The sequence below is a fragment of the Alosa sapidissima genome, chromosome 8 (assembly GCF_018492685.1).
Source record: "Alosa sapidissima isolate fAloSap1 chromosome 8, fAloSap1.pri, whole genome shotgun sequence".
Lineage (NCBI taxonomy): Eukaryota > Metazoa > Chordata > Actinopteri > Clupeiformes > Clupeidae > Alosa > Alosa sapidissima.
Window position 1 is genome coordinate 12,865,904 of NC_055964.1, and position 12,506 is coordinate 12,878,409.

The window sequence follows — 12,506 nt, forward strand, 5'->3', positions numbered from 1 at the left end:
GAATGTGATGGCTGCACTAGGTGGTAAATGAATGGTATTCATAATCATCCAGCGTGGTTCTGATTCACCACCCACTGGGAACGCATTTGTTGGACACTCACAGTAAGAGACAGAAAGAACAAGGGGAAAAAAGGCTACTTTCACATGACTGAACTGCAATGTTTTTCTTTTACTTGCACTTGAAACTGCAGCTATGCTGATTACGTCACACACGTGTGGTTTTGTCACAATTTTGTTTTAGTTGTTAGTCAATATAATGCAAAGCGGTGCAATGTAAACAAATAAAGTTATAGTCCTCATTGGTAATGAGGAAATTATGGTGGATGTCAGAAGCATTTAAAGTGTTTGATGAAAAAACACAAGCAGGCAGTGCACACTGAACTGCTGTTATTGAAAGAGGCAAACGAACCAAAATATGAAACAGGGAATCAATAGCACACATAAATAATGCATTGGACTCAGAAATCCCCTCCAGGCAATAGATACTGTGTGGAGCAAGTCCTAAAAATATGGATAAGTCATAAGCCAGAGTTAGAGTTTCTAGTTATTTGCAGCATTTTAATGACATCCAGTGCTATGACACAGGCATAATGCATATTTGAGTAGAGAAAATCCATTATAGATTTAATTTGTTAGATACATAATGTGTGTAACTAGTGAGCACTACGACACACAGTACACCGACTGTCAAAAATAGTAACAGTTCCTGAGCAAAAATATGTGAAATGAAACAGTTTGGTAGTCAAATTACGCCTTGAATTTTGGGTGACAGCCAGCTTTAATAATAAGGCTGAGTAACACAAAACAGTTAGTCTCTTATCTTGAAGACTAATTGTTCAAATTGGAAGTCAAATTTGATGTGGCATGCAAGAGTCGTTTAACTGTCTAATGAGTCATCGATGTGTCTAACCTCTTCTGCGAGGGTGAGCATACCTCTTCATGGCCTGTCTGTAGGCCTACCTTACGGCTGCCCTTGGCACTACTGGTTATTTCTTTGACTTCCTTGATCCCCATACTTGATTGTTTCTCAGTTATTTGTCATGGTCTGAACCGTGTTCACGGTCCTTTGTATTAACCTTTTGCATTTGTTCACTCTGTAGGTGACATCTACCCCTGTGTTCTTTATTTCTCTGTCCCTCAGACTATAAGACAATATAGTCAATTAGATACCTGATTATTATACGCCTCTTCACAATGTTAGTAGAACGCTCTAGTGCTGCCACTAATAACTAATTTTCTAAGGACTAATCTTTCGACTAATTTTTTCGATTAGTCGACTAATTTCGTTATTTCGTTGTGTCCATTGTATTTTGAACTCAACTGAAGGCAGTGGTGTAGTCTAAAGTTTAACATACAGACAAGTGCGTTGTCTCGTTGGAAAGCCCCACTTCTGCTCTGTCACGCAATAAAGGTTTCATCTCGCTGCGATGAACAGTTGCGGAGCAATGTAACAGAGAAGAAAGGGTGTGTTTTTTGGCGCACTTTGTCAATCGGGTTCTAAGGGTTAAAATCTCACGTACCCCCTGGAGTGCCTTTACATACCCCCAGGGGTACGCGTACCCCCATTTGAGAACCACTGGTCTACGTGATACGCAGGACTACGCAGTGTACCCATTTAAAAAGCATTACCATCTCAGTATACCCACTTAAAATAGGCAAAGATACCTATTAACATTTGGGGTTGATCACAGTATACCCACTACAGCTAACTAGACTACATCACAATATACCCACTACAGCTAACTAGACTACACCTGACTGAAGGGCCAAATCATAAAATATATATCAGCCTACCTTTGATAGAAGCTCATTAAGTAAACTGTTCAAAAACATTATGTATTAACAATCTAAGCATACGTATCTGCATTTTCATTAGGCTATAGCAGGGGTTCTCAATGTTTTTGGTTCCAAGGACCCCTTTTGAGGGAGAACATTTTCCAAGGACCCCCTCATAACCGTAACAATTAAGCATGCCATTCTCTGAAGTTGTGGCCAGGTCCACTATCCCATGTTTTTTTGCAGATGTGCAACTTCGTCTTTTGTCAGTTTTGGATTTTGCATCACTTGACAACCTGGACTTACTCAAACATTTCTACACATTCATCATCTAGCTGGCTAACAAATAAGCCAAGCTAAGCAGTAGTAGGAATGGTTCTTCATGACCTAAGTAAAGTTAAATGTGGGTAGGAGCAAATAGACACAATTTGCTTGTTTTATGGGTGAAAAGGGGCATCATCAATAGATATTAATTTTTAAAATGATAAAACTCAACTTTATCATTTCAAGCAAATTATTTTCCGGACCCCAATTTGAGAACCACTGGGCTATAGTATACTGTAGTGGACATTATGGACATAATTCACCATACTGTGTAATATGTCAATGTATTATCTCATTTTGTGTTGTGTGTGATGCTGTCTTTTTAATGACGCACACCTTGATTGTTGATATCACGGGCAATGCCATGTTCGTTTTAACGTTTGTTAAAGGAACACGCCACCCAATGTCAGTAGTAATAACCTTAACTTTCACGAGTTGAGTCATACCTCTCCCGTGTCGGTATGTGCACTCAAACGCTCTGGTGCGCGGCGCGAATGTGTTAGCATGTTGCTATGCTAGTGGGCTCAGACGTAGCCATAGAGGGAGGAAGATAGCAGTAATCAAAAACATCCACGTTTTCCCTACTTAAATACAGTTGCACGAGTAGTTGATAAAAATGTGTAAGGTCACACAACATGAAACGTGGCGATTTTCCAAGCGAATAAACAGGAGAACTACAATGTGTGGGAACTACCAAGTACTTGGGAGTACTTACGACCTAGCGTAGTAATATTAATTAACACCTAATTGTAGATCCTATCCACCACAGAGTTCAGCCGACCCCTCAGCCTCCCCCTCCCCCTCCCCCTCCGAGGCACACACACAGTCATTTCCGTAAATAGAGACAACCTGCCCTGCTGGCATTAGTTTGAGCTGACTTAGCAAAGTAGAAGGTAGTGGTAAAGTAGATTGTGAACAATCATGGTTATAACATGCATTGTGAAGGGTTGTGATAAAAAGCAGAAGTATTATAGTGATTTCATGTTTCATAGAATTCCGCTTTGCTGCAAACGCCGGAAAGCATGGCTGGGATCTACAATTAGTTGTTAATTAATATTACCCACAACCCCCCCCCCCCTCCCACACATGCGACAATTAGTGGGGGGCCCTTAATACATCTTGGCCCAGGGGCCCGAAAGTTCATAATCCGTCCATGATGCTATGCCAACTCACATCCTGCTTCACGTTCTTAATTTACAGCTGCCACATCTACAAACACTCTGGGGACATGTAAATGGAAGCTCACGGGCATGCCCCCAGAGTGTAGCGCTGTAGTTGCCTGGCTGTAGCAACTGAAGCTAGGTAAAACCGATTATTTTCTTTTTTTTTTTTTTTTTTTCATACTGACATGTGAAAACTCGCCGAATTCCTCCTTTAAAGGCACACTATGCAAGATTTTCACCTTTACAAAGCCAATTTAATGGTAAACGAACTTATTAATATTAATATCCGAATCATTCACCTAGCATAGTTACAGTATACAACATAGACGTAGTGAGTCACGACCGAGAAAACCAGCCATGCAACTTCAAGAACAGCGGCCCGACAAATCTTCAGTAGATATAGCTCTTTGGAGATAGTTTTTGCCTGTTGTTAATGCTTCACCTCCACAACAAAAGCATTTTCATTGCGTACAGGGGGGATAAGTCGCGAGAAGTTTGCTATTTACAACAGCAGAGTAAAATATAAATATAGCTGCAAGCAGCAATGAGGGGGCCAAGCAGATAGGCCGCAGTAACCATGGCAATGAAATGCTGTTAGCTCAATGCTGCAATCAGACGTATGGCCATAAGCTGTCAAAGCAAGTTTCACGTCTAGCACGTCAAAAGTTACAAGGCAAAATGCATTTTTGCTAATTGCAGTGACCCTAGAGGTCAAAGGTCACAAAATTTCTTCGGCATTCACCTGATGGGGTCATGAGTCCATGTACCAAGTTTGGTTTTGATACATGCAACGATTGCTGAGATATGAGCTCACTTCCTGTTTGGCGGCTTCACCACAAATTTCTATTGGATGTGACGGGCGAACGCTTCTATCAATTGTTACAGAAATAAATGAAGTGACAGGGCATGGTCTGAAGATGGTCTGTGCCAATTTTGGTGAAGATCAGATGAAATTTGTGACCTGTGCGAAATTGTTGGTGTTTTTGATCAAATCAAATATGGCGGCCGAATAAATTATATTGATGTGACAAGTTGCCCTCAGTTGACCTAAGGACCTTTCACAGTATTACCAGACACCACTAGTACACTAGTACTAGTGTGTCAAATTTGGTGGGAATCAGAGAAAGTATGTGACCCCTGATACATTTTAAGTGTTTTTGATGAAATCCAAAATGGCGGAAAATCCATCATGGCGGAAAATGACGTCATAGGGTGCGTTGAACTCGGCTTGGTCCAAGGATTCCAACAATACCTGCCTTTTGAAAATCGGACCAACAGGTCAGTTACGTACATGAACGCACATCCAACTTTGGCCTGTTGGTGGCGCTAGAGGGTTCGAGTTGCCGACATGAAACTTGGTGACATGAATCATGGGACCGTCCCCAATCAGTGTGCCAAATTTCCCAACTTTTTACCAGACGGTTCTATGGGCTGCCATAGACTCCCATTGCATATAATAATAATAATAGGAAAACGTAGAAACACAATGAGGTCCTCGCAGCTTCGCTGCTTGGCCCCCAAATATATTGCGACTTCAAAGGGAGCTCTGAATACTTAAACCTGCATAGTGTACCTTTAAATACAGTTACAATTTAGATTGGTGGTAATCAGAATACAGTTACAGTACACTGATCACTCGAAGGGATTACTTTTTTAATCATTATAACATGTAGGTTTTCAAACTCAAATTCAGATATTTTCATATAATAATGATGATACCACATATTTATGTTGTATTTATGTAGGGCTTAACAGATGAAAGAGGTATTGTTTTAACCTTGGATATGCTAAGGCAGGGGATAACAATGTTTTTATTGTCAACATTCTATTATTTGAAAACTAACTACCCTTACATTTACATATATTATATCATTATATTTTTCCAGCATGTTACAAAGACTGTTTTCTCTCCGTCCCTGATGATTGTTGTGCTCTCAGCACAAAGCACCAACCTCAGCCACAGTGTTCTGCTCTGAGTCTTGGGGAGCGGGCCAGACCAGTGTACAACATGCTCCCTGTTTTAATAATCAGTGCTAGAGCTCTGGAGACCAGAGGCAGAAAATGCTGATGGCACACATCAAACCCTCAGTATGCTGCAGTGGCTCTGGCCCCTCTGAGAGCTTGCTTAACCGTGGCTTTCTGCTTGAGAGATGGCGCCATCTGCTGTTCAGCTGATTTCATTACACGCAGCACTCTTGTCATTTTTATGATCCATACAATTTGAGATGCTCGTCAGAATCACCATGCAATGTTCGTTTAACTTATCCAATTAGGGGCAGATGTCTCACATGGTAAGGCAAGAGAAGGGATTTATCTTGAGCCAGTGCACAATCACTGACTGGGGGTGGCCAAGCTGCAAATTGGTTTGGCCTGTGCCTACTGTAGTGCAAACAGAGCTGTATGCATGTAGGATTGTCCATACTAATCCTATGAGAAATGTCCACTTATGTTCCACATATATCTGCTCCACTCATATATTTTCAAATTCTACCAAAACAAAGCATTTGACATGTTTCTCTGTGTGTGTCTTTGTGGAGAAAGGGACGCAAAGAGAGGCTGACCCTTGTGACAACTCCAGTGATTTTTCACATATATCTCTGTTTCTCAAAGTCACAGAGCACTGTCGATAGAAAATAAAACGGAAAAAAAAAATGGTGCAACCTAGCTTGAGTTGCTGCATCCAACAGCTTTAGTAGCCAGGCAGCTACACTCTGGGGGCATGATTTTAAATGTGCCCCCAGAATGTACTGTAGCTGCCTGGATGTAGAATAGGGGGATCATGGCCATGGGTCATCCTTAGATGCAATGTACAGCAGGGACAAGAGTGAACGAGTGAGAAACAGAGAAAGAGAGGAGTGCCTTGCGAGAACGAAGTGGAGAGAACAGACTCCTAACAGAATTTGCTCACTCCCGTCATAGTTCCCCTGAGCCCCTTTCGTGTAGGCGTGGAACATCTCCCTAGTGCCGACGCGCTCGCCATGCCCAGTCTTCTTTTCCTCTCCCATGAGACGCAGAGGGAACTGAACAGCGTGTCTAACTCCTGAATCCCTCCCTTCCTCCCCTCTCCCCTCCTGTCCCCTCCCCCTCCTCCTTCTGCACATCTGGAGAACCGGCACTCTCCGTGTTGCAAATTACAGTCTGACTCCTTCCTCTGCCACCCACCCTCTCCTCCTCTGAGATGGGGAGGTTAGAGAGAGAGAGAGAAAACAAAGAGAGGACACAGATGAGTAATTGCTTGTCGTGGTAAGCTGTGTCTCAGGGAACAAAACTGAGTGTGCAAGACGAGAAAAAGGAAATTGTGGCATGATTTGCAACTAGTACTTTTGACAGTCGTTCGTAAGGTTTTGATAACTTTTTTTACATTTCCAGGCTTGAGATTTTATGTTTTCATTGTTTTATACCAACTCCAGGCAGTGGAAGCTCATGATGTATAGATTTGCTTTCTCACTGTTGTCCAGTGTAATGGACAATGGAATTTCCCCTGAAGGAAATCCATAACAAATAAGCATGCAATCGTGGCACAGCATAATAATACACAGTACCTTAGACTCAAACTATAGGTGTCTTGTTGTCATATGATATTATTTACACTACTGAGTGGGTGTAAAGGGACGCTAATGGTTGCCTGCATGTCTGACAGGCTGTGTGTATTTTACTGGAGCTTCTGAAAATATTCCACCACAGTCTAGTCTGTGCTCATATTCTTTCGGCTTCCCAAGAAGAAGAAAAAAAAAACATCCCAACAGTTTCAAACCAAAGCAATCTCAGCTTGTTATACTGTAGAGCTGTATTCTCAGGGAGCGTGTTTTGAGGAGATCTAGTGCTGGATTCCAGGAGACATTGCCGTGGCTGGGCCTTATGAAGGCTGCTGGCGTCTGTCATTTGTGAGTGGAGGGGATGAGCTCCAAACAGATGGACTACATTAATTTTGCTATAGTAGTACACATGGTTTATTATGCTATCCACCCAGGTAAATATGCTCTGATTGATAGATAGATTTATGGATATAGTAAGATAGATAGACACTTTAATTATCCAGAGAGAAATGTAGGCATCCAGTAGCTTAACATGACACACACATGCAACACAAGAAAAACTGTCTACATGATTTCAGATTCAATGTATAGGGAACTGACACTATGATGCAGTATGAATAAGGGTTAGCAATGTAGTAAGATGTTATGGTAGAGTGTGTGCCAAGGAGGTAGTGCAAAAAAGTGAACATTACAAGATTATTACTAGTGTAAAATAGAGTTACTGTGTCTAATATGAAATACAAAAGTTGAACGGCTGTATGGCCTGGGGAACAAAAGACATCTTCAGCCTGTCTACTGAGCATGACAGCGACAGGAGTCTGCCACGGAACATGCTCCTCTGCCTGGTGAATGTGCAGTGTAAGGGCTGGCGGTCTTTGTCCATGATTGACAGCAACTTGCTCAGGGTCATTTTCATCGCCACTGATGTTAGGGACTCAAGCTCAGCGCCAACCACAGAGCCAGCTTTCCTCACCAGCCTGTCCAGTCATCCAGCGTCCTGCTTCTTAATGCTGCCTCCCCAGCACAGCAGAAGAGAGCACTGGCAACGACAGACTGGTAAAACATCAGTAGGAGTTCGCTGCTGATGTCAAAATACCCCAACCTCTGAAGGAAATAGAGCCCCCTTCTGTGAAGTGCATCAGTGTAAGCTGACTGATCTAGTTTATTATATAGATGTAGCTCCAGGCATTTGTAGGTCTTGACTGCCTCCACATTGACCCCCTCGATGGAAACTGGTAGCAGAGGGGGCCTGGACCTCCTGAAGTCCACTACTATCTCTTTGGTCTTGGAAGTGTACAGCTGCAGATGGTTTGTTCTGCACCATTTCACTAAGTCCTCCACCATAACTTCTGTCCTTACCCTCCTGTCCATCCCTAACACACCCCACAATTGTGGAGTTGTCACAGAACTCCTGCTTGTGGCATGACTCAGAGTTGCATTTGAAGTCAGCAGTGGACATGTTAAACAAGACAGGCGGGAGCACAGTCCCCTGAGGTCCGCCGGTGCTACTGACAAAAGGAAGATACTGTATGTCAAAGAAAAAGTATCGGAAAGTAAAAGTAACAGAATTTGACACTTTATAACTGGAACACTCGAACAGGCCTTCGGCAACAAAACAAGGGACCAACACTGGCCCTATTACAGTATGATTGTTGAAAAACAGCAGAATGAAAACAGGAAATGGTCCAGTTAGAAAGGATTCCTAAGAGAAGAAAGCAATGTCACTGCTTGGTGAGTCAATAAGTTAATGAGAACATCAAATAAAGCATTAATATGACTGGGCACCCCACACAGTACAGTAATTGTGTGTTAGGGCATCTCTGGTTGGCTATCAGACATCGACACTGACAGTTATCTATGGGAATGTATTTCTTCGGGTTACAAAAGCTTAGCCTGTTCCTACCAGACTCTCGTACATTTCATAATGTACAGAGAGTCTGGCCACTTTTTCCATTGCGTTAACTTCCTTGAAGGCGAGTACTCTGTTGAAGTTTAAAACTATTGGATCTGCCCAGAGCCACTCTGGATCTGCCATAACCAATCGCTAACGTTTGGTCGTGACGTATGTCATGCTCAAACTAGCGCATGACCTCAATGTCATCGTTCTCATCCACCCCCTCTGTTTGCTGATTGGACAGGTCAATTTTGGCGAATATACCGCAATCCCACATTTTACTGAAGAAAAATGAAAATTGAGCAGAAGTACGTAGTAGGGTGGAGCCAGGCTAACAAAAGCTGCCATACAGCAGAAAATTAGAATAATTTAAAAGTTCTCATTTTCAATAAAACAAAGGTGTCCTCCAGCATGATCACTGACAGAGGCATCTGAGTATGCTTTCATAATTTACTCTAAAACAAAAAATGCACCTCATTGCTACATTGTTGCATCCTTGTTTCATTAATCGATGACAAACACAGATCTACAGTAGGAGCAAAAAAAAATATCCCCTCTCCATCAGTGTAATAGAGCCTTCAGACGCTGGTAAGCGATCCCAAAGATGAATGGGACTGGGTCTCGTTCATTTTTTCACCACGTAATGGGGCCCTAATACAATAATCTTTTTTGGAGCCTACAGTATGTGTGCACATGTCTCGGTCAATGGAGCACCAGCATTCTGCTCTGATCCATCAACTTCAGAGATGGCTTTGCCTCTACTTCCCCCGAACAACCCCACCCCACCCCTGTGGTACATCTGTCATGGCCCGGGCTCCGTCATATTTGTTCAGCGGGCGTTGTGGGGAACGGAGCCGACGAGGACGTTTGGGGACAGCGCTGACAAACGAGCCGCTCAGGCTAGCGTGCACAGACACTGATAGCTCAATAACACTGATGCTAAAGAGGAGCAATGGCTCTATTATCCGTGTGGATTGCGCTGGCTCCTGTATGGATGGCCCGGCAGGGAGGAGAGGTTATGATGTACCCCACGCAGTTCACACAGTGTAGACTGTAGCACAGGAACAAAACCTTCACAGTCACATTCACTTTTCTGCATTTAAAATGGCTCTTAACATGGATTTCTTCCATATTCCATGTTATGAACAAATACAACAAAACATTGGTAACACTGTCTATGGAGGTCATCGCTTTAATGATTTATTCATACTTTTGTAACACAATATAATGTGATCATAGGTCATTATAATAATTGCTATAATCATTTACAAACAGGCATTAGACTCTATAGCAGTGTTCATAATGCATTACCAAAGTGTATTACCATTCTTGTCACATTTCTATTCTAATACACAGAGGAGTGAATGCTTTCAAATGGAGTGTATGCCTTATCGTAGATCATAGATGTTAGCACATATTAGACAGTAATAATGTATAAATTAAGTTCTTATTCACTCATCACTCCACCGGCACAATTGAATGCCTCTTTCCCCAAGAGAACATGCAGGAGCATCCTGCCCTTTACTTTAAAAGCAGGGCAGGCTCATTTGTTTGACATAAAATTCAATCCAGGTGTGTGGAGCTCTTACCAGGTGATTGATTACTATCTGACAAACAGTGCACAGAGGGGGAAGAACAAGATTTCCAGGTGTGTTTTTGCTAGACTAGAGGTATGGACTGGGCTTCACCATACATTATAAAGAGCTAAGAAAATAGACAGTGGGAGAGGCAGAATACAGATGTGGAAGCAAAACTGTAAGAACCTGTCGTGTCATATATCTCCCTGCTGCGAGTGCTTCGTCAGATTATTTCTGTTAATTTTCGTCCGGGATGGAAGATGGATAGGAAGGAGGGGAAGAAAGCGAGAAAAAAAGAGAGAGAAAGAAAGAAAGAAAGAAAAATAAATAAATAATGGTCTACGCAAAGCAGGTTGTGATGAATAGAGAGGAAATAAAGAATAAGGTTGAGTAAAGGATGTAAATGAAAGAAAGAAACTAACAAACAAATAAAGTGAATAAAAGAAAGCAGTAGAATACATAATGGGGTAAACATGATATGAATGTGTCATAAACAATATATTTTATTCCGCTCACAAGTATCGTGTTAAAATACACACTAGAATGACACTGACAGCTCTCCGCACTGTGGATATTTTATCTATTTTCTCTCCTTCTGTCACCCCAAGCTGTGTCGGGTCAGCCAGGAATACCAGCCGACAGTTCACACATCTCAAAGAGCCGTCTGGTGCCAAGAGCAGGTGTCTGTCTCACACCCTGCTCCCTCCACTGCTCCTTTTCATGTGGATGGCTTCCAATTCAGCACCATCTTAAACACATGGCAGCTTTTCTTTTTTTTTCACACCATCTTTGGAAGTTTGTTCAGCTGGGTTTCGAGAGCTTATTTACTCTAGTCTCCAACATCCTTCAAAAAAACCTGAGCGAACCTGCTGGGATGTGTGGTCTGTTCTTGACTCTTTTTTATTTCATTTTCTTTCTTATGGGGGTGGATGAAAGATCTATATGGGATCTTCACTCGTCCCTGCAACGAGGGTACACACAATAAATTGCGCCTCTCCCTGGTGTTCAGAAAGACATGCTGAGCCAATATTGGCCTGTCTGAAAGATGTGTGTTTGTCTGACCTTTGACCTACATACGTGCAGAGGTCAAGACAAAAAAAAGGAGAGAGTTTTTTTCACTTTTTTATGATCCCAAGGGACCAGATGAACCCTATCTTCCCTCCCTTGTTCAAAATGCTTTCTTTCAACATTCATAGATTATTCTGAAACAGTCAAGGCGTCTCAATGTGTGAAAAGAATTCAATGAGCATATTAACGAGTCTACAACTGAGAGATCTACTTTCTTTAACAAATCCATGCACTTAGGTTTTTCTCAGTCCTTTCCATTTTATAGCCTCCCATAAAACACCTTCATTCCTCAAAAGACACTGTACTGTAAACAAACACCTTTCTTGTGTTTGTCCCAGAGGATGCTTTTCACATGCAGTCTCAAGAAGCTTTGGCTTGACCATTGACCTTTGAGAGCATGAACTGTCCCATTCTTTCTCGGACGCCTCAACAGTCCCACTCATTTTCCCAAGGTACTGTTCATTACCTGACGGGTCCGAGTGATAAGGAGCGATTTTCATGCCACAGGCAATCTTTCTGCTCTTTTGTTACCCTCCCTTTCCCATGGCCATAACCTTTAGCATGTCCCATAGGATGACACACACACACACACACACACACACACACACACACACACACACACACACACACACACACACACACACACTCACACACTCTGACACAATCACACACTGGAGTGGAAACACGTGCACACACTCCCACCCACACACACACACAGACACATGGCTGTACAGTCATATGTGGTACAACATGTTAACATCACATGCTGTACCACAGACTCACACATACTGAACAGGGTCATTGATCGGCCATGGGGATTATGCACCCCCCAGCCCAGGGAGTCACAGATCATACGTCATTTTGTATACACATACATTTGGGCATTTTGTAGCTTAGACTAACTCACTGAATAAGCACAGATGCAACTTCTGTATTCTGTATATAGTTTTATGGTGTCCAATTATCTTATTTACCTTGTCTTCCTCTTGATAAGGTCTGTATTATGATTTTTGCACATGAAGTGATGAAGTTAGAAATGTTTATTTTGGGGTTGGTGCAGTAAATGGATAAATATCCCCCCAAAAAGGGAACATTGCCAAAAATGTTTTTTTATGAATGACATGTTATTGATGTTGGCGAAATTGTGAAATGACATGAATTAAAGATT

The 12,506-nt window shown here is 42.2% G+C and overlaps 1 protein-coding gene across 1 annotated transcript in view; it reads right to left on the minus strand.

The window, feature by feature from the left end:
* Positions 1–6,268, minus strand: part of LOC121715680 — a 45,370-nt gene extending 39,102 nt beyond the window's left edge. The window contains exon 1 of the mRNA XM_042101565.1: positions 6,172–6,268. Coding sequence (XP_041957499.1) covers positions 6,172–6,268 — 97 coding nt within the window. The remainder of the gene's footprint in view (positions 1–6,171) is intronic.
* Positions 6,269–12,506: the final 6,238 nt, after the last annotated feature.